Genomic DNA, 24,185 nt, shown 5'->3' with positions numbered 1-24,185 from the left:
AATAACACGATACACTACTCGCGTGACATTCTCGTCAACGACCTGACCCGATTCAATTATGAAATCTTCCCAACGTAAAAAAGACACACCTTCGCGTTGGACCATTAAAATCGCACGTGTGTTTAAAATGTCGGCCAGTTGAAATGTATGTAAACACAGATTTCAAAAGGCGCTGGACATTTAGTTTTGATGCATAATGTAACGGCAAGAACGGTAAGAATGTTTTTTTCATGCGTTATATTGAAATATGGTACCGAGGTTCTTGAAAAATGCCCTTTACTCCGTAAAGATATCAGTGATTCATAGTGATTTGTTTTTTCAGAGAAGTTGATTTTTCGTTATAATTTGATTATTTTTCATTCAAAATGATGTTTTTACTAATTAATATCATAGCCACACGCTGACAACCTGTGACACTACTATAAGGAGGAGATTTCTCGATAGAAGATTTAAGTTAAGACATTTTGCGTATAAATTCTATTCTTTAATAGGATTTGTTATCGCATATGTTCTTTAAATGTTGAAAACTATATAAATTATGCACTAGATATAAGACAATATGTTACCGTGTAATACATGTACATCACTCTCCAAGTGTATGTTATTTAGTCTGTACATTGTATTTGAATCAATGTTTGATTTTTTTCTGTAAAAAATATTATCTGAACAAACTGACCACTAATTTATTGTATGTAATCACATTACTTTCTAGATTATGTACTCTGTACTAATGTCGGATAAAACGCTTGTCTTGTCTTGTCTATGGCATAGCGCGGTCGACCATAACACATTGATCTACGCACAAAGTTCATCAAATATTATAAAGCATATAAATTGCACAATTATTTACAATAAATCTAAATGACCTTAATTATATATAATCCCTACCAATGTTGACCAATGCGCTTGTACACTGTGGGACAACAAGCAACAACACTAATGTATTCCTGCATAACCACATGGTGACACAACAATGTTAATAAATCGGATGCACTTAAACTGTGTTTTTAACTTTCCCTTTCAAGGCTGTTTCACTATGCGAAGTATTGGAGAGAAAACTACCTGCGCTTGAACTCGTAGAATGCTATCAATATTTGGGAATGTTCATTTCTAAACACCATTGATCGCTGAAAAGAGTCTTATCACGGGGCTACTTGAACATTGGCTACATACAATCCTATCTACAAGGTGTTCCCATCACGCGTACGTTGTGAAGCTCAAGTTGGCATTGTATTAACGATAAACTATCTATAAAAAGACGGTTATTTGACTGACGTACGCACTGCCATTCAAAGAGTTTCTGGATTTCCTGAATATCATGATATTCACGCTCTTATAATATAGTGTTACTTAAATACAGATACCAATATACCGGTTCAACTTTATTATGTAGCTAAAACTTGCATTGATTGGATACTTAAAAATCTTAAACGAATTGTACATAAGCGACTGTTCGATGTTCAGTCGTGTACTACTGTCAGGTATACAGCTAGCTCCCAAGTGACATGTTTAATTCAAGATAAGATCTCCAACACTAAGCACACTTATAACCCATACTTAAAGATCGCTAGCGTCAATCGAAGGGTTATGCATGGAGATTAGCCCTTGTATATCTGTACCATTGAATGACTTTGTTGTATCGCCTATCACAACTATAGTGCTGGTTCTATAATTGTAAAACTTTACATGCATAGTAACCAATAGGTGAAACTGCGCAGTTCTATATATGTTAATTCGTTGTGCTCTGTTATACGTAATATCAGTTATGGCCATTTTGAACAAAAACACGATACATTTCTAACTTGTGACGCGCGTTTCTTAAACAGAATTGCGCGCCTTCATATTTTTGTTCGTTTTAATAAAGGAGTTTTGACCATTTGTTAAGCATGAACAATAAATAAAAAGTATAATTGATTAAGTAATTAAAATTTACAGCCGTATTAATTATAAATACTGGCAAATTGATACCCAAGATGATTCAATGTGGTAAAAAACTACCATAGAAACATTGAACAATTGAACACCAAATGATTCATTCTGAGCTTCCTTAGGAAGAGGAACTCAATATTGTAAAATTAAAGACCATAACATTGAAACAGAATATGTAACACAAACTTAGTAGTCTAGCTTTCATCAATCCTCACCTGAAATACATGCAGTGATCAGATGACAACGAAAAATTACACGGATATCTGTTCAAACCAAACCGAACAAAAGCAATGCCTCCAGATCATTAGACAGGGCCCTCATTGAGTATTGCGCAACAAACTGAAAACTCTCCTCAAAGAACTTAATACGGACATTTTAAAAGGGGCAAAGAAAAGCTGCAAGGTACGCAACCAATCGCTACCACAATACAAGTCGTACAACCTTGATACTCGACCAACTGGAATGGGAAACACTGAAAGCGCATATATAACCAACGGACAACTGACTTCAAGATGATCAACAACCGTGTAGACATTTCCGAAAACCAGTATCTGACTAGAACCAAATCCACCATCCAAATCAACCATTTTCTGACAATACATGAACTTTTCAACATCAATGACCGAATACAACAACTCCTTCTTTCCGTAGTGTATAACTACAATGAATAAACCTGCCTGCACAAAGTACAAAGACCTCCGACCTGTATCTTTTAAGCGGGGACTTGCGTTCATTTGAAAACCATGACTTCGACGATCCCTGTGACTCTGCATCTGCATGGTGCGTATTGAGTACCGTAGTTGTGCGCGCGTGTGTGTGTGTGGGGGGGGGGGGGGGGGGGTCGACAAAAATATAGCTAGGTAGTAATTTACTATTGCTATATCCATAATCCGTCAATATATCTTTCTATCATTCCATTTGTTTTCTTACCAATAGTAAGTACCCCGTCGCATAAAAGTGAAGTGTGACTAAGCCGATGCAACCTGTACATTTTGATCGATATTGCGGCGTCTACTTTGAACAGTATTAGTTTCGGTTCAAAGTCGAATTTTAGGTGCTTTCGTTTATAACCGACTTAAGTCTAGTTTGTATGTAAAATGATGCACACAATCAGATAGCTTTATTGAATATCAATGTGGTAGGATCCCATCATTGTGTTTTAATGAAATCTATCTGGACTACTGCTGATATAAAGTATGGTTATAAAAATGCTGTAAGAAACTTAAGCAATAAAACAATGCCGGCTACAAAACTAAAACACAGTTAAAGTAAAATATTGTATGATAAAGTAATATAAGTATGGTTAAGACAATAATTCTAATGATATTATGACAAAATGTTTGGGGACATAAAGACACTATTTTTCATTTACTGAAAGGATACGTGAAAGGATATTTCTGCACTCTGGCTGTCGGATTCCGCAGCTACCGGTCACCTGTCACCCTTACGGATACTTTGTTAATGTACATACACATTTGTTTTGATATTTCATATTATATGTCCAGGATACCGCAACCGCCTGCATGCAAAAGCCGGTAGCGGTGTCGTTTTTTATCGACTGGGTCAACATCTACGACAAGAATCGGAAATGGTGAGGATGCTTGTTGAAGGCAGCGACCTCCACTGGATCACCACAACGCGATCTGCAAAGGTCCAGACGTCCCTAGTGTCCCTCTGGGACAAGTATGAGTCTAAAGAATGCACCACCTCCTGGCCAAGGTCGGTCAAATGTACGGCGTTGTGCTGGCATAATGTACATGTATATTGTATTGTGTAGTTTAAATTATGTTGTATTTTGTCACATTGACTGTATATTTTCTGTATTTTTTCTTGTAAATGTATATTTTGTAATAAAGAAAATAAAAAGTGCATACATGTTTTATGTCGTACTCCATTTTATTTTATAGAAAATTGAATTAACTGGTCTAATAATATTATTATGTAATTGAAATTATGTATATATTGTAATGAATTATGTTTATTTTGTAATAAAGATGTTTAACAATATTATTATGTAATTGAAATTAATTGAAATAATGTATATTTTGTAATAAAAAAAAATAAAAAATATCATACATGTTTTATGTCGTACTCCATTTTGATTTAATAAAAAATAGAATTCACATGTTTAACAATATAATTATGTAACAGAGACGAAGATAACAGATAGATTATCTACGTCTCTATTTTTTGTTAGTGTGACTGTATATTGTCTGTAAATATTTGCTTTTAAATGTATATTTTGCTAAATAAGTTGTTTGACTGTGCTTGTTCGTATGTATACATCGTAAATGTATATTTAAACATAAAAACAAATAAAGAAAATAAAAAACTTTATACCTGTTGTATGTCTTATTTCATTTCGATTTATGTGCATTTCTTTGTAAACACAAGTTTAAACCTAAAATAACAATTATTGCTTTAAGGCCTCTTTGGTTCATTTTTTGGGGCCTTTTTGGTACGCTTTGGGGCTTTTTTGGTATTCGTCCTTTTTGGTATGGGGCCTTTTTGGTTTTCGGCCTTACTGGACCGCCTTGTCTCACTAAACCGTTTCGGCAATTGGTATTCACATATAAAAATATATCAAAGCACCGGTAGAAATGTCAAAAGGAAAACATTCTGATTTAATCTGAAATCAATATACAAACTCTGTTAAAATGGCGTTTGTCCACAAAGTTCAGTTCTGTTGGTTCATGGTGCTGGCATTTATCATCTTGCTGACGCTGAAGTTGGACGGTAGAATTAATAGCTGGAACTGGTTCATTGTGTTCATCCCAATGTGGCTGTTGGACTCGGTGGTGATAGTGTTTACATTCATCAATATGGTTTTACACTGCAAAAACAGATGGTGGCTTAGTTCAATTGAAGTGCCTCTCTTGAGGAAAGCATGGTGCATGTGTAACATAGTGTCCAAACTTATATTTGAAGTGTTGCTTTGTTTACGTCTCCAGTATTTAACAAACCTCGGTTTATACATTGTTATGATACCATTCTGGATTTTTAATGGTGGTTGCATCATTGAAGTATCACTTAGTCTTTATAAAATAGCGAAAAGAGAGTCTATTTGACAAATATCTGTAATCTTGACAGAGCAAACGAACAAACATGATGAAAATGGAAATGTTCGTATCAGCAATATTGTTTGATTCAAGAAGCAGTCATCCAAGGGATCTGTGAAAGAAACACTTGACAGGTTCAAAGACATGTGTTAAATGATAAATAGTAAACCTACTTACTTAATCTTGAAACAGAAAATAATCAAGATAGAAATTCAGAGCGTATGCCTGTAGTCTACCAGTTGAATGAACATGTGCAATCGTTTTATATGATTTATTCTACCAAATAATTTCACAGTGATTATGGCAAAGTGTGGTCGTGTTGGGTTCATAAACAATTTACATTATTTGATTTGTAACATATGGGTAACACTGCATTAGAATATGTAGTGGAATTTGCAGCAATCTAAGTGAGGAATTATTGTGTTAACTATTATATTTATGTTTTATTATTATAACTAATTTATATTATTAATAATTATTGTACTGAATATGATTTATTCATCTTTTGCATAACTGGTTTTCTTAAATGTCTATTTTTGTGCCAGAATTATGATATACATTTAACTGTATGTTCCTGTTATGGTCGCTTTGTAAATGAAATGATGTTTTTAATATAATATTTGTGGATGTGTTGTTTAAAAATGTAGATGTTTTGTTTAAAAATGTAGATCTGTTATTAAAAAAATCCGTTCAATTAACTTTATTTACATCGTCAAAAGAAGTGTGTGGGTCGAGGGCATTTCTCTCCAGACGGTACATAGTTTGCAAGAAATATGTGCATATAATAACACATTTCATATATTCTGTTTAAGTCATAGATGTACTCACACCCCAGCTGCATAATGTGTATGTGAAAAAAATGACAAATGTCATATTTACCTTGAATTCTAAGCATCTTTTTAAAAATAATTTTGTTGTACTTTCCCGCATGACATACCAGTCAATTTTTTGTTAGTCCTTCCCAATAATTTAGTATTATCCTTCTTTTGTCTGATTTGATTCAGGTGTATGTATACCCAGTTAAAACTTTTGACTGTTGTCCAAAACTTGAGAAAGATTAAAAAATAATGAAACATCCTGTTTAAACAAGCTAAATAACAATTGTGACTTGGAAAATTCATTTAAATATTGGTTAATTTATGGATAATCATCATTCAAAATGGTTAAAACAAGACTATTGCAAAGCAATATACATGTAAGTCCACCATTTTCAGCAAAATTTATAGTCTATTTGTTGCTATAGCAACCAGAACTATTGTTGTAGGAACAAAATGAAATGACGTGCATAATCTCCATATTGCCATCTATCCCTGTTTCAAGTTTCATGAAAAAATATGAAGGACTTTTTATGTTATCTCAGGATCCACCATTTTCAGCAATATTTCTAGTTTATTTGTTGCCATAGCAACCAGTTTTCTTGACGTAGGAACACAATGAAATGACATGCATAATCTCCATATTGTCATCTGTCCATGTTTGAAGTTTCATGAAAAAATATGAAGAACTTTTTAAGTTATCGCAGGATCCAGAAAAGTGTGACGGACTGACAGACAGAGCGCAAACCAGAAGTCCTCTCCGGTTTCACAGGCAGGGGACAATAATAAAGCTTTCGTTACGCTTTTCCTAAATAATTTGGAAAATATGTTAGAGTGCAACATAAGATCTAGTTATATTCAATTCATGTACGTTTTGTTTTTAACAAGTTTGATAGTTGCAAAATTACTTTTTAAGCTCACCTGAGCATTAAAAGCTCAAGGTGAGCTTTGTAGCTTTCTAGCTTTGTGCAGTATGTATGGTCAACATTTAGCTTGCCTCCAATCGAGATGCCATCGAATGTTTTATCGAATCTTGATGAAGTTTGGTCACAATGTTCATCTTGACAATAAATATTAAAGTTTGCATCAGGGTACTGTGTCCAAAATCTAGGTAACCATAGAAAATCCTTGTTACCACTCAAGAAACCACTTTTATGAATCAATCTAGGTGAAACTTGGTCAGAATGTTTATCTTGACAATATACTGGTATATTTCAAGTCTGAATTCGGTTTATGCGTGTCCAAAAATCTTACTAGTTAAAATATTTATATAAAAAAATCTTGTAACCACTCTGGTTGCCTCATTTATGATTACCAATAATTTACTGTAAATCTGATTCATCAAATTTTGTCAGAATGTTTATCTTGTCGATATCTAGAAAAAGTTTAAATTGTGGTCACATGCGTTCAAAAACTAGGTCACAAGGTAAAATCTTACCTTAAATAATGTTATCACTCTATACGCCGCATTTATGAAACAATTTTGATGAAACTTGGTAAGAGTATTTATCTTGACACTATCCCGGCCAAGTTGCACAACTGGGTCATGTGTTTTCAAATATGAGGCAACAGGTCAAATCTGAATAAAACTTGTCACCATTATAGAAGCCACAATTATTCCTATGAATCTTTGCCAGCATATAAATCTTGAAAATATTTATACCAATATCTATCTTTTAAATATCTAAAATATAAAAAAATGTTTGAATTTTGGTGAAGTCTATGTCAACAGGTCAAGTCTTCGACAATTTGTGTACCTTTTACCGGTAGTCAGGCCAGAACTTGCCTCCTGAAATATATAAATTGGAACTGAGCATTATTTAGCTCTTCAAAGTAAGGTTTTGGCCATCAGATCAGTTTAGTGATAGTCAATTTTTAAGTTACTCGGTAAGAAATTAACCTCAACCATAGAATTATATCTACAAATAGCTAAGCAGTAGTACTTAAACTTTTGATTTGCATCATGGAAGTTGAATCTGATATGTTGGTTTTTTTGGTCACAGCTATAATCATTTTGACCACAAATTTATCAAAGGTCAAACAGTTCATATTATGCTTACTTATTAATAGCGAGGCAAGAAAATGGTATCAAATTTCATGTTCTGTCAGAAAAAGTTCTGATAAAATTTATCATTCAATTGAAGTCCATTTTTGTATATTATTCATGAATATAAACACTACAATGACTCTAGTTACAATAAATGTATTTATTTTTCAAACCACATAAAATATAACAAGACATTTAACAAAGACACAAGCATGCTTCAAATCGAATAATTATGAGATGCAAGATGATAGTCATTATGATTCCTAACATAAGAAAGCCAAATGCAAACATCATAAGACCAACCAGATGACACAAAGGCAGCTTGAATATGCGGTTCCTACATTAAGTGTACATTTATTCAGTTTAAATGGACTACACAGCAAACATCTTCTGATACCAAAACAGTACTTGTCATTAAATCCTTTAAAATAATAAATACAACAATTGTAGTTTGTTCATGACTATCTAAAACAACAACTTCATAAAAGTTTATTCCAGAAATAAATAATCTTTGCAAAAATATCTCATTTGAATACTTTGAATCCGAAGAGTTTATTAAAGAAGCTGGTATCCTCTGCTGACATGCCTGGCTCTGGGTCCCTTGGGACAGAAGCAGCAGTGAGGTTTGGGGGCACTGAGGGGCCACTGTGTGTCACAGGACTGGGGGGTAGCATAGGGGTGCCACCAGAGTCTGCAAGCAAATGGTCACAGAAATCATGTCTATGTACACACATACAAATTCAATAGCAACAAAACTAGTTTTTTTTTACAATTATTTATTATTTATCCAAAAAGCTTATTACTTGATTTTCAATATATTTTCAGATAAAAGATCAAACTAGAGCTTTCTTGTGAAGGTATTGACTCTGAAGCGGATGCTATAAACATGACTCACTGATCAGCTGACCAGGGCCAGTATTCACCAACCAATTCTTAGACTTCAGTCTAAGAATAAAGAATATTCTTTAAATTGGATATTCAAGAGCTGCTTTATTTCTGAGTCAAACTTGGCATTAATCACCTCAATCTACATCATTCTTCATGTAGAATGCTTTGTTTATGGCAAAATCACCAGTGGTAGACTGTAAAGACTCAAACACTGAGCATTATTTCATTGTTCTTAGTCTCTATTCTTTATTCTTATGTCTAAGAATCGTTGGGTGATTACAGGCCCAGATCAATTAAGGGTTATAAGAACACAATACATTTAACCCAAACCACTATGATAATTCAAGAAATTACAAGAGGGCCATGTTGGCCATTAAGCACTCATGGGAGTTCAAGGTACTATGACTGTTGATTATGGGACCTTGTGACTTATGTTTTATACCTCACTTATTCAATCATGGCCTTGATATTTTCAAGATAAACATTCTGACCATGTTTTATTAGTCCCCTATCGGTTTCACCGGAGGGGACTTATGGTTTGCGCTCTGTGTGTTCGTCAGTCAGTCAGTCAGTCTGTCACACTTTTCTGGATCCTGCGATAACTTTAAAAGTTCTTAATATTTTTTCATGAAACTTGAAACATGAATAGATGGCAATAAGGACATTATGCACGTCATTTCTATGTTCCTGCGTCAAAAATTCTGGTTGCTATGGAAACAAATAAAAAAAATAAAAAAAATATTTCTGACAATGGTGGAGCCGGTAGGGGACTTATATTGCTTGACAATAGTCTTGTTGAGATTGAGTCATAATTTTTTTTCTAGATTTGACATGGTTTCATTAAGAATGAGTCATCAATGTGCCTTTTACGATAGAGATGCAGTAATTAACAAGGCTATTGTCAAGCAATATGGTCCCCTACCGGCTCCGCCATTGTCAGAAATTCCACCATTTTCAGATTTGTTTTAATTTTTTTTTGGTTGCCATAGCAAACACAATTTTTGACGTAGGAACAAAATGAAATGATGTGCATAATGTCCATATTGCCATCTATTCATGTTGCAAGTTTCATGAAAAAATATTAATAAATTTTAAAGTTATCGCAGGATCCAGAAAAGTGTGACAGACTCACAGACACACAGAGGGCAAACCATAGGTCCTCTCCGGTGAAACCGGTAGAGGACAATGATACTTCTAGGGGGGGTTAAAGGTTTTTAATAACATATGACCTAGTGACCTGGTTTCTAACGCATGTGACCAAGATTAAAACCATGGTTAGATATTGTACATATCATTCTGACCAAGTTTAATCAAGACTAAGTCATCAATGTGGCCTCTAGAGTGGTGACAAGGTTTGTCAAGCATTTTATCTCATCTAGTAACCTTATTTTTTTACGCACATAACCCAGTACGGACAATGCCTATTTTGACCATGAAGGTTGTATTGTTACTGTGGCCCTCAAAGTCTTACCTTGATATTAAACGTAACCACATAGTTCTTTCATGCAACACACACAATATCATGAAGGTTAACATGAGGAAGTTAGGGTAATAATCAGTTTCAGGACATAGTGACTATTATACACTTATCTTGCTACCTACATGTATCTGTACATAATAGGGCATACATCATGTTGAGCTGCACTTTTATCATGCAAGACCTTACATAGTAACCCCAGCTACTACATTCTACCTGGTGAAGGCAGATCACAGGTGGTGTTGGTGGAGGTCACCCCGTCCACTCCAGTCCTGGTTACTGTGGTACATGTGCGACCATTCTCAGTCACCTTGTCAATCTTCTCTGTGCTACCATCAGGGTGGCGGATGAACCGAGTGGACCTCTATAGCAACAAACAACAGGATTAATACTGTTATCTACTGGGTAGTTCATGCAGATATTCATTAAAGATCTATGTAAGTCCTACCAATATGATTCGCTTTAAAAACGTCTGAATTATAACTGAAAATAAAAACAAAACTTGAAGATGAATAAACAAGAGATGTGTTTGTCAGAAACACAATGCCCCCTAATGCGCCTTTTTGTTGTTGTTGACCTTTGACCTTGAAGGATGACCTTGACCTTTCACCACTCAAAATGTGCAGCTCCATGAGATACACAAGCATGCCAAATATCAAGTTGCTATGTTCAATATTTCAAAAGTTATTGCAAAACTTTAATGTAAGGTTAAAGTTTTGGTGACAGAATGACAGACAGACAGACAGGCCAAAAACAATATACCCCCGATCATTCGATCCAGGGGCATAAAAACAAGAGATGTGTTTGTCAGAAACACAATGCCCCCTATTGCGCCGCTTTGAAGCCATAAATTTGACCTTTGACCTTGAAGGATGACCTTGACCTTTCACCACTCAAAATGTGCAGCTCCATGAGATACACATGCATGCCAAATTTCAAGTTGCCATCTTCAATATTGCAAAAGTTATTCAATATTGGAAAACTTTAACCTTGAAAACTTTAACCAAGGTTAAAGTTTTCCACAGAATGACAGACGGACAGACAGACAGGCCAAAAACAATATACCCCCGATCATTCGATACGGAGGCATAAAAAAATACCAAATTGTTAAGGTTATGTAGAACAATTACGTTATCAATACCCAACCATGGAGTGAAATACACAATAGTATTTACTACTACCAGAGGAAATGCTATTGTGTACAAAATACTATTTCCTTATGACAACTTGGACATCTGCAAGTCAACAGATATTCTTCAGCAATCTAATGTCTAAATAATCATATATAACATAAGAGAAGCATATGAGAACTCAAAACTTAATAAAATATTATATCTTACACTGGTTGCACTTGAAAAGAAATGTCCATCTTGATCTCCCCATCCTAAAATAGGAAAAGATATTTGCGCAAATATGAATAATATTAAATGCCTGTTACCAACATGTCAAGCTCATCGTCAAGAATGCTTGTAATTAATGTCATAAGCTTCATCTTGCACATGTTTTACCTTAAATGTTCACCTATGACCTTGTCTCCACATAGTGAAAATTAAAGGTAAAGGCCAAGTTTTAGGTTTAAGTGTGAAATTGACCATGTAGGTTTACACGCATCACATCATCTTATTGTGAACATTATTGTTAAGTTATTTAAAATTGCATGATCATGAAGGACAAAGTTCCAGTGAGAAGGAACTAAACCATGCCCAAATTAACCTTTGGCCTCTCAGTGTAACTTTATTGTTTTAGTTAGGAGGAAGTGTATTGCATGCACCAAATTGTCACCTTTGCCATAAGTTATGAGAAAGTTTGCAGTTTACAATCCGGGAAGTCTCAAATGGACTTTAGCATGCATGCACAATAAAGACTGCTATAGAAAGCTCAGCTTGCATGACATAAATCAGGTTGTTGTCCATCAAGTATATTCTGCAAACTGCTTTGTTTTTTATGAATCCTATGCCTGTAATTGTGTTGATGAAATGTTATCAAGGCATAGTCATATTGCCATGAGATCACATGCGATTATGTCATGAAAGTGCATTGTTAATCAATTAATTATTTAATATGACACAGGGTTTTCACTTAACGGACAATATTTAAAATCTATACAAGTATATAATAACACTTTCTTATAACATTTAATCTTATTTTTAACTTTTACATACAATTTCCTGATGAACACTTTATAATTTCATACATCAGATACTTTGAAGTGACTAAGGCAAACTTAAATGATTTCTTACTTGCAGAAAAGTTGAATGTTGGTTGGAAGGTAGATTTTTCTGCTGCCAGGCGCTGCAGAGAACACGGCTCACACGTGACAGACTTAGGGGTGCCAGCCTCCACTCGGGGCGCGACAGACTGAGGGGTGCTCGCCTCCACTCGGGGTTCATCTAATGAATCCTTCAGCATCATGTCTCTTGGAGTCTGTCTGTGTGGGGGAACCTGACCATAAATCAGTGGTGGGGAATGAAAGCCTGAAAATGATTCAATTGTATATCTTGTTTATCAACTGTTCAGTTTCATGATGCGACTAGTGTTAGTGTCTTCCATAGTATATGTAGTGCATATGATCAAGGTCGTATTGACATGTCAACGGTGAAATGTTGGCATAGAACAACTTAATCAACCTGGAACTTTGTCACTCAGCTGCAAAAGTCTGCTGGCCCTTAGACAAAGCCAGATTATATCACTAACATAAGAGATGTAAAAACAAAACTGTTATATGAAAATTTTGTGATTTTTGTTTAATAATTATCATTTACATCGGGGGAGGGGGGGGGGGGGGGTGGGGTAGGGGGTAGGGATACGGTGTATGAAGGAGACTTATTGTGACAGTATAAGAAAACATTTTACCATAAATATATAAAAAGTTACTCCTTAAGGGGGAAAGGGGGACCAATTAAACCCCTGGGGCATGATTTAAAACAAGAGATGTGTTTATCAGAAACACAATGCTCCCTAATGCACCGCTTTTTTGTTGACCTTTGACCTTGAAGGATGACCTTGACCTTTCACCACTCAAAATGTGCAGCTCCATGAGATACACATGCATGCCAAAATATCAAGTTGCTATGTTCAATATTTCAAGAGTTATTGCAAAACTTAACTGTAAGGTTCAAGTTTTGGGACAGAATGATGGAATGACAGACAGAAAGAAAGAAAGACAGGCCAAAAACAATATACCCCCGATCATTCGATCCGGGGGCAAAAAAAATTTGAAGAGGACCACCATAGATTGTCCCACACAAAATATTAAACCCCTTACCCTTGCAGCTTCAGAGAATAAGATTTTTAAAGAAATTTACTGTAAAAGTCAATGTAAATCATGTGACTGTTGGTGACTTTGAACAAACTTGGAAGAAAGAAATGTACTATTTAAAACTCCAAATTTCAAACCCCTGAACATTGCCGTTTCAGAGATGATATTTCAAGTTTATCAATATTTACTATACAAGATTATATTAATAATTTGACCCCTAGAGTGTGCTTGATTTGACCCCAGTATCATGATTTGTTCAAACTAAGAGAGGACCACTATAAGACATTACATGCCAAATTACAAATTTCTTAGCCCTGCAGTTTCAGAGAATTATAAAATTTTCACTAAATACAAATTAGGGAAACAAGTTACCTATTAGGATATCCAATTTTGATCCCAGAGGCATGATTTGAACAAACTTAGTAGAGAACCACCATACCATGTTTAAACCCCTGACTAGGTTGTGCTGACCATTTTTTACAGCATGAATATGATTTGCAAAACTGGGTGGAGGACCACTAAACAAAAATCAATAGGGGTCATCTGCCAGTCATGATCAATGTACCTATGAAGTTTCATAATCCTAGGCGTAAGCATTCTTGAGTTATCATCCAGAAACCATTTTAATATTTTGAGTCACTGTGACCTTGACCTTTGACCTAGTGACCTGAAAATAGGAGTCATCTGCCAGTCATGATCAATGTACCTATGAAGTTTCATGATCCTAGGCGAAAGCATTCTTGTGTTATCATCCTGACTGACTAATGGGGTTATTAACCCTCGGGACTTCGGTTAAAAACCCTTGCCCGAGCACACTGCTTAACATAGAACTCTGCATAAAAAAGCCGAAAACGGCCATAAAATGGACAGCCCGATTTTACTGGGCTGTACCATTGGTATAAATATAGAACTTTGCAGTGTTGGTGCGGTGCCTTAATAAAAATCTATTGGTTTAAAAATATATAACCTTTATATGAAGCGTTAAAAAGACGCAGTGCTTTACAGTGGATAGGCCTAACGCTGTTAAAAAGCGGCGTTTTAATTGGTTGATGCGCGTATAAAACGATGGCGCTGATTGGCCGAAATTTCTTATTAAGGATTGCCAGTAGGTCAATCCGTTTAAAAATAGATTTTCCCACGGCTGACTTTGTACTTTTAGAAAAAGTAAACAATAATAGTTTATATGCAAAAATATAAATGAAAGAAAAGGATGAGTTAATCCAACTTGGAGTTGTTTTATAGTATTAGATTACTATGTTTTTGTTATGTTACTGTACTTATTATTAATTATTATCATTAATATGGTGTTGTTATTGTATGTTATTGTTTGTATTGTTTTTTAAGGAGCAGAGAGAGAAAGAATAGCCCAATTTTTATAAGTAAAGATGGTGATACTGTTGTATGTGGCAGCATCATTACCAGACCCACTGTTCAGTATATACTGCAATGGGTTTGTTGGAGTCTTTAGACTTTGTGATCTGTGTTTTAAATGTTCAAATAGGACTATTTTAATATAATACTTATAGAAAAAGGGATACACAGATGTGTAATATGTTTATGTAACAAAATAATAATATTTGAGGGTTTTCCAGATCACAAAGTGGTTGAACATTGCCACAATATGTTTACATGCATAGTCAAGTACCATTTTTATCTGTATGTTTAAAGTTTAAACTAAACGCCAAATAACAAGATCTAATCATAGGAGAGATATGTTTATATCTAAGAACATTTATTAATAGGGATGCCAGAGCCTGATTTAACAGCTCTCAAATGTAGTGAAGTTGCATGTGTAAATGCAATTTTATGAGAAGGAAAGGAAAAAAGACAATATATGATAACACATAGGGAGTTAACTCTCAATTATATATTAATATTGCAATTGAGTATTGAGTTGTTAAAAAAAAATAAAAAAAAAATAATGAGTACAAGTTTATGTATGTGGCTCAATGTTGAACACTTGCAGACAGGGGATATAGCCGTAATGCTCCAACATAATACCCTGTCTGTATGGAACTTAAGGAGGATTGGGCTATGGAAAAGAGAGGTCCCCCCAGAGTGGCATTAAAACAATATTTAAAAGTGGGTTTAGTAATAAACCCTTATATATTAAGGGCAATAACTTACGTATCTCCAAACGGTCACCTTCATAGGGCCACATAAAAATTAAGGGTAAGACAATGTACTTTACAGTTAAAAATGAGACAAAGACAGCTAAATTTGTACAAGATGTACATTATTTACAATATGTACAGGACTATATGCATTTATATATTTAAAATACATGTTGCCACCCTGGAGGGTTGAAAGAAGGAGAGATTTTTGGAAGTGTAGGCCGATGTGGGTGGGGTAAAAAGAGGAGACAGCAGAGGTGGTGTTACTCAGTTGTACTAAGGGAGGTAATTGTGATGATGGAGTCTACAATGGTTGTTTCCCCTGGACCAGAGGGAGTGCACGGTAAATGAAAAATAGTTTGTATACTATTGAAGGAAAATTGATAATGGTAAGATGTAACATGGTAAAAAGACCAAATATTACCTAGATGCGTTAAGATAAACCCAAAAAGCTCTAATCTATCCAATATTATTAGTATACTGATGATAACATTGGAGGAAATAATACTAAAGTACCTTGTATGGTATGCAAAATGACAGTTAGACAGTAAAACCGAGGCAATTTGCTATATAAAATAGCAATTTAATATAAAAATTAGGATATTTGCTATAAAAGTAGCAATTTTAACATGAGTTAATGCAATAATAGTAAAATTAAGGCAATTTGCTATATAAAATAGCAGTTTTCACAAAAATAAGGAAATTGCTACACAAGATAGCAGTTATAATAATCCTTAATGAACTCCAAGGTACAAAATTAGTAGTTTCAACAAGGTCGAAAATACTTTCTCCTAGATAGGGCTAAATAGGTGTTTATAATGGTATAAGGCCCTGCACCGTGCACTCCAGTCCGACATGGTTCTTCGAGTTTGAAGGGGAAAGGGTGGGGTGTCAAAGAGGAAGGGAGGGGGTGCAATGCAGCCAACAATCCCAGGTTACTGGACAGCCTCATCCTTTCTTGTAGTAAGAAATGCCATAAAAGATGATTATATTAAAAAACTGAAAAATGTAAATGGTGGACTAACGTCATACTCTCATAAAAAATGCATTAAAATAAAGAAGACCAGGTCAATGCCATTGGCCTGATTTAGAAAGGGCGGGGTAGAACAATAAACCCATTAAAAACTAAAATAAAGGTTGTGTAAAAGCGACACAAATCCAACACAATTATTTGATTACATCAGGTTTGAGCAGAGATTACACATTTTTAAAAGAAAACAGTCACAAGACTGTATAATTAGGTGGGTGTTGGCTGCTCTCCCTCCCCCAATGACCTAGATTTTGTCAGTTATTTGACAATCTAGTAAGTATTTGGCGAGGACAGAGAAGACCGGGCCCCTAGCTGCTCCCTTGGGGTCTAGCACGTTGGTAAGGTTAAAAACTAGTCCATGGGAGTGCAATGCAGCTTCCAGGTGGTCCCTCTGCGCCTTATGGTTAGGACAGTGTAGCAGCATGTGGGGCGCAGTGAGAGGTTCCTGGCACCTAGGACATGCAGGGTCTATACCGAGGACATACTTTCCTGCGCCACCGGGTAATAGGGTGGTTCCCATCCTCAGGCGCGTGATGGCTCTGTTATCATCCTTAAACCATTTTACTGTTTTGAGTCACTGTGACCTTGACCTTTGACCTAGTGACCTGAAAATCAATATAGGTCATCTGCCTGTCATGATCAATGTTCCTATGAAGTTTCATGATCCTAGGCATAAGCATTCTTGAATTATCATCTGGAAACCATTTTACTGTTTTGAGTCACTGTGACCTTGACCTTTTACCTAGTGACCTGAAAATCAATAGGGGTCATCTGCCAGTCATGATCTATGTACCAATGAAGTTTCATGATCCTAGGCGTAAGCATTCTTGGGTTATCATCCGGAAACCATTTTACTATTTCGAGTCACTGTGACCTTGGCCTTTGACCTAGTGACCTGAAAATCAATAGGGGTCATCTGCCAGTCATGATCTATGTACCAATGAAGTTTCATGATCCTAGGCGTTAGCATTCTTGGGTTATCATCCGGAAACCATTTTACTATTTCGAGTCACTGTGACCTTTACCTTTGACTTAGTGACCTGAAAATCAATAGAGGTCATCTGCCAGTCATGATCAATGTGCCTATGAAGTTTCATGATCCTAGGCTTAAGAATTCTTGGGTTATCATCCGAAAACCATTTTACTATTTCGAGTCACTGTGATCTTGACCTTTGACCTAGTGACCTGAAAATCAATAGGGGTCATCTGCCAGTCATGATCAATGTGCCTATGAAGTTTCATGATCCTAGGCCTAAGCGTTCTTGAGTTATCATCCGGAAACCATCTGGTGGACGGACCGACATGTGCAAAACAATATACCACCTCTTCTTCGAAGGGGGGCATAATTAACGGTATACATGCCAAATACTAAATCTCTAAGCAAAGCAGTTTCAGAGAAAATTTTCAAATTTTTTAGTGTATAAAAAAACTTTGTAGACGACCACCATAATGTGTTACACTCAAAATCTTAAATCATGTGAACCTAGGGACGTGGTCAATTGGAGCCATGGGGCATGATTTGTACAAAGCCAATAGCTGATTACAAGATACTACACGGCAAATATTGAAGCTATGACACTATTGATTTCAGAGAAGTTTGCATTTTTATTATCTCGTTTTAATTCTGATGACCTACACTTCAAACTAGACCTAAATATTATCCAGATAAACGTTCATCAAGATTGGATGAAAAATGTGTTATCGAGAGTGGAAATGAGCTAAAAGTTAATGCAGGGGGGACATAGGGTCTAGGGGACATAGCACTCTGTGCTCATGTGAGCTAAAAATGTACAAGGTCCAGGTAAATAGAGTACTGCCCCTTGCGGCCAGTACAGATTTCAGGTCAAGTACCAATTTCAAATTAACTGTCTGGTCTGTGAATTGGAATTTGGGCCTGTAATAGTAAGGAGGTTACTAAACCATGTGGCTTATGAAAAATGAACCAAACACTATTTTTGCCACTTGCTTACCAACTGAGAAGTTTAAATCCTCCAGGTTTTGGAACATGGCCTCCATGTCCTTCTGAAGGTCATGCAGGTCTTGGAAGACGCTCCCAGCGGGAAAGCGATCATTAGAACGTCCAAAGAAACTGGGAAAAGATCTTAAAGGGAATGTGCCCATCATCATCATCATCATTATCCATATCGCTACAAGTATCTGAAAAAGAAAACTGACATGCAGAATATACATCTTAGGTGCATAAATATTATGGTGAATAAAAAATTCATGCAAGGAAAATACTTAACCCTTTTCCCCATAAGAAGTAAAGTGAAAATGGCTTTTGCAACCAGCATAAAACCAGAACAGCCTTTGATTAACTCCCAGTCTTATGCTGTTTGCTGTTTATCGGTATCTAAGGTTTGTAGATAAAGCCTTAAAACTTGAATCTAGTAAGAAAGGTCTTAAATTTAATATAACTTTCTAAGGGACTACAAATGCATGAAAATATGTATCTTAAGTGGTAAAGGGTTTAATAAATTGTGCATAGAATATAACCATTGTGTTCAAAACTTTTTATAAACAAACAAATGAAAGCAGTGTTTTTCTTGGAACAAGTTTTGATGGGCAAAAGACCCATCAGCAAAAAAATGTAGCAAAACAAGAGCACTGCATGACCGGTGCCAACACTCGGCTGCAGGTGCAATTTTGAATCAATGAAAGCTTGTCAGAATTTATTTTTTAGGTCACAGTAACCTTGACCTTTGACCTAGTCATCCAAAAATGGGTGTGGCGTGTAGAACTCATCAAGATGCATCTACATATGAAGTTTCAAAAATGTACGTGGAAGCGCTTTGATTTTAGAGCAAAATGTCAAGGCTTGTAAGATGCCGCCGGCAGACGGCCGACAAAATGACACGATGAGCTGGCTATGACAATACCTCGGGTTTTCTCTGAAAACAGCCGAGCTAAAAATGTAAAGGCCATTTCAAGATTTTTTATAAATTCAACAAATTATTATTATACTTTCCGATGTAGAATGATATGTGTTTTTTAAATTACCACACCAAGTTGAACAAGAGCACCGCATAACGGGTGCCACGCTCGGCTGCGGGTGCAGTTTTGAAAAGATGAAAGCTTGTCAGATTTTTTTGTTTTTTAAGGTCACAGTGACCTTGACCTTTGACCTAGTGATCCAAAAATGGGTGTGGCATGTAGAACTCATCAAGGTGCAGCTACATATGAAGTTTCAAAGTTGTAGGTTGAAGCACTTTGATTTTAGAGCCAATGTTCAAAACCATAACAAAATGTTAGGTTTTAGCACGACGCGGACTGGCAGGATACGACTGACGGAAAGGGCACGACAAGCTGGCTATGACAATACCTCGGGTTTTCTCCGTAAACAGCCGAGCTAATAATAAAATTACTCTTTTTAGCATATTTACAGGAAAGCCATGAATGTATTTTCTTAGAAAACTGTCTAAATGTGAAATATAAATGTTTCAGTATTGCAGATAATAGTCATGAAGATGTTGCAAAATATTCAATTTGCCGACCGTGAAATCACCCGCCTCTTTCAGAAATGTTCTCCTTTTGCCTTTAGTAATAAGATTCAAAAGTGATCATGCCTCAATTCTTGCTTTTCATGTTTTTTCTAAAAAATAGGCAAATGTTCAGTCAATAAACCAATTAACATTTCCTAAAAAAAAATTTTTTTAAGTACTTGAATTAATTTACAGAGTTACTAAAATGCATAGCACTAAAAATACATATACAATTCATGCAAATACAAACCATAAATCATAATGAACTTAGTTTATTACACAAAATGTTATATAATTATGTTACTTGACTAGGAAATGTGTTTTTTAACATTTTGGTTCTGAACTTGTTTAATCCAAAATATGTATAGAATGACAACTTGTGTCAGATAATATATAATATTTAGATGGAAATGTGAAAGACTATAGAAAGCTATAGACTCCTTAAGAAGCATTTAATAAGGTTAACATTTACACAGAACACAATAAATTTTGGTAAAACAGGCAGTTTCTGTTTTAATTATCAAAACTCACAAGTATTTCGAGACTTCCAAAAAGATTAAACAAATTTAGATTCCTGCTAACTGGATGCTGAGCATCAAAATGTACCTTGCCTTGAACACAACAGGATGTTGTTTCATTAGGCGCCTTGTCACACAGATTAGCAGATATGTGTACCAAAATAATTGTACAAATGATGAAATATGAAATCCTCTATGTTAAAGGGGCCTTTTCACAGATTTTGGCATTTTTTTAATTTATTCATTAAATGCTTTATATCGATAAATGTAAACATTGGATCGTAAAAGCTCCAGTAAAAAATCAAGAATAAAATTAAAAAAAGGAAAAGAACATTGCCAGGACCAGGTTTCGAACCAGTGACCCCTGGAGTCCTGCCAGAGTCCTGAAGTAAAAACGCTTTAGCCTACTGAGCTATTCCGCCGAGTACACAAACTTAATGTATTTTATACCTTATATAAGCAATCTTCGTAGTTTCACAAAATTTAACGACAAAAACAGAACTCTCCAAATTATTCAATCGTTTCGCGTTGCAACGCTTTATAATTTTTAGGTTTTAAAATCGTCAAAAGATGCATATAATGGCTATATTAGACCATGGTAAATGTTCAGTATTATTACTGTTTCCTCAAAAATATCATAACTAAAACGAAAATTTGCGAAACTGAAACAACTTTTTTCAATTTTGTCAATTTACCAAAGCGTGAAAAGATCCCTTTAAAGAAACCTTACAAAAGCCATATGATTTTTTTAATAATAATAATAATAATACATTTATTATGTTACACATGTCATCCTGTCAGGGACATCTTTTGCTCTAATTTGAGGTCATACAAAATCAAACTCCACATAAACTCAACCATAAGAAATTGACGTACTAATAGACCAACCAAAATAGTTTATGCGAAATCATTTATAATTTCATATGAAATCATAGTGATCATTTTTCAATCATGATATATTAATTGGTTAATCATACAAACTGTTCAAATTTAATAATAAGAGATTTATGACCCTTAAAGTGGTTGTTGACATGAATATGACATGCCACAAGTCAAGGGGCACACTTTCTTCTCTGAAGTGACTTTTACTATGCCCCAGGGGCTATCCACACAGGGTCAATAATAATAACAGCTAACTAGCTTTAATGATGGTCTTCATTGTATGTCATCAATCAACATTATCATTAATGTATTTTTTAGATCATCTATTTGACAAAATATTATCACTTTATTATTAATAAGATTAGATAGTTCCATACACAGCCGCAAATGACATACACTTCGCGCGTTGTTTACCTTGAGTCGAGAGGTCACATCCGAAAAGTAAGAGTCACGATTGCAATATGCATGAGGTTAACAAAACTTACAAAATTCAATTCACTGAACAAATTTAGAGAAAAGGAAAGATTAATTTAACTTTTTCTATAACGTCTATTTACCATTTAACAAGTTTCTGTTTTATTGGTCGATCTTCTTTTGAGAAACATTGACACGAAAAAGTGCTCAAGAATTGAAAAAAAAAACGTTTGCAATTTTTTCATTTCAGCATATATGTTACTATTAAAAGATTTGATAAAAGGATCATCCAATCGGGACAGGGTATACCCACCAGGGCTTTTTTTGGCCCGATTTTATAGCCGAAATTCGGCTATATTCCCAATCACAAAAAGTACACTTTTTTCCCAAAATTTGCTAAAAAATTCCCAATAGGGAAAAAAACAACGCTAATGACACTGGCTGCTTCGCTATTTAACAAAGCGTAGTCCCATCCCGGTCTCATACGGGTTTTAGACTATACCTCCATTTGGATAATGTGGCATTATTTGTGTGCACAATATTCTCTGTGTTGTTCAGAAGCTTATTATATTTGCAATGAAATTCAAGCGTTTTTTTATTCGGCTGCATGGAAAACAAATATGTCGCGCAATTCGAAATATTAAGTGAAAAAGATTCCTAAGCAAAACCCTGGCGGCAAAACGAAAACTGTTCATTTTGTTAAGCAAGCGTCATTAAATAAACAAACAACGTCAAGAAGTTCAAGACTTCCCATTGAAACTCCTTCCATTGTTAATGATAATCATTTAATAACAAGTGAAGTGACTCTTTGGCATCGTCATCGTTGATTTCCGACAGCAAAGTGCTGACTTATATTCAACATGTTATAAGCAGTAGTTCTTAAAAAAAATGATGAAGCGCCTCCTAATAAAATTGTGCCTGATGTGACTGAAGACTTTGTGTGAGCTTATTATGTGGAAAACAGTTGATCATGGTGGTGTTTGTGATTAAAGATGCTGAACTCATTCTGACATATAGTTTTAAATCCCAATTTATTTTCCCAATTTCTTGAAAATGCAGACAAAATTCCCAATTTCAAAGCCATGATGGGCTATCTTCCCAAAAAGCTGAAAAAAGCCCTGCCCACTGAACATGTGGATATCAGCATGTCACCTATTTTGGCGATGTGTGTGCACAGATTGTTCCATTCAACATTTTCTATGAATGGTGAAAAAGTAAAAGAATTTTCTTTAAAATAAATCAAATACATGAAAGTATGTGTTTACACAAGCGAAGTGGTCTGCAATTTATGTGCAAGTTTAATGAAGATTACCAGAAAAATGCACGAAATAGGCATAAATTTGGATTATTTCAGTTTAAGTAAGATTTTTAAATGCAATTAAACTGTTTTTGTCGTGTCTAAAATTATTTTCAAGCTTAGTAATGTTAGTAAACAAAATACTCGGAGCGCATGCATGTGATGTCATCACGAGCGCCGCGTTTTTAATGTAAACAAACAAAGTGATCGAAATTAGGTTATGCTCAAAATATAAAGGAAATCATACTATCTATCTATCTATATATATCGCCAACAATTAGCATTACAAGCAGGCATATAACAAAAATTTCATAGTATAAAAAATACAGGTATTGGCCAAATCTTAAGGACTCAATGAAACTTTTGGAAATCATAAGAAGGATGAATAAAAAAATTCTTTAAATCATTTAGAAATATGACGCAATAAGTGAATAACAGACTTGACAATGACAGTGTTCATAATCATATCTACCTACAAGTATATTCCTCGAAAGAGCTGTTGGCAGTGAACAGAGATAGAGTTATGATCACACAAATTGTAATGAAATCCTCATGATCATATTGCGTGCATTTTTCTTGACATTTACCTTCGAAAGACGGAACAAATAAACAATTATCTTGTTGACGATTTTAGTTTTCTAGTTCGAGAAGAACAATATTTGGCAAAACGAAAGTAGATTTTGCAGCAACGTTTGCGACAATGATTAGTGTGTGTGTGAATGGGTGTGCATTTCGAGGTTTAGGAGTCCTTTCGCGCCTGAGGCTGCATATGCGTTAGACCGGTGTGTGTCCTAGCACTCATATTATATTAACTTTAATACTCGACTCTTGAATGATGGAAAGACATTTCAATTAAGCTCTGATATCCAGCTATTTAATTTTAAGGGATTCAATTTTGGTGTGGTTTTGTGCAGTGTTAGAGGGGGAAGGAGAACCGCTGTACCGCAGTACCCGGGGGTAACCCTTCCATATCC

The 24,185-nt window shown here is 35.1% G+C and overlaps 2 protein-coding genes across 5 annotated transcripts in view; both read right to left on the bottom strand.

The window, feature by feature from the left end:
• Positions 1-1,056, bottom strand: part of LOC127881163 (cadherin-99C-like) — a 28,593-nt gene extending 27,537 nt beyond the window's left edge. For all 3 annotated transcript variants that reach the window (XM_052428842.1, XM_052428843.1, XM_052428844.1), the window contains exon 1: positions 889-1,056. In XM_052428842.1, the coding sequence (XP_052284802.1) occupies positions 889-961 (73 nt within the window). In that variant the 5' untranslated portion in view covers positions 962-1,056. The remainder of the gene's footprint in view (positions 1-888) is intronic.
• A 3,470-nt stretch (positions 1,057-4,526) lies between these two features.
• LOC127881164 (uncharacterized) lies at positions 4,527-23,908 on the bottom strand. 2 transcript variants are annotated; one of them, XM_052428846.1, is made up of 8 exons: positions 23,799-23,908; positions 18,589-18,775; positions 12,456-12,689; positions 11,556-11,599; positions 10,432-10,579; positions 8,387-8,541; positions 7,561-7,592; positions 4,527-4,762 (listed from the first exon to the last, which is right to left on the bottom strand). In XM_052428846.1, exons 2-8 carry the CDS (start codon positions 18,752-18,754, stop codon positions 4,747-4,749), a joined length of 795 nt encoding a protein of 264 aa, XP_052284806.1. In that variant the 5' UTR covers positions 18,755-18,775; positions 23,799-23,908; the 3' UTR covers positions 4,527-4,746. The 2 variants fall into 2 exon arrangements, with proteins under 2 accessions (XP_052284806.1, XP_052284805.1); XM_052428845.1 differs by having other exon boundaries at positions 23,688-23,844.
• Positions 23,909-24,185: the final 277 nt, after the last annotated feature.

Source organism: Dreissena polymorpha, chromosome 5, assembly GCF_020536995.1.
Source record: "Dreissena polymorpha isolate Duluth1 chromosome 5, UMN_Dpol_1.0, whole genome shotgun sequence".
Taxonomy (NCBI): Eukaryota; Metazoa; Mollusca; class Bivalvia; order Myida; family Dreissenidae; genus Dreissena; species Dreissena polymorpha.
The sequence above is the reverse complement of the archived record's forward strand: the minus strand, read 5'-3'. Positions and strand labels throughout refer to the sequence as shown.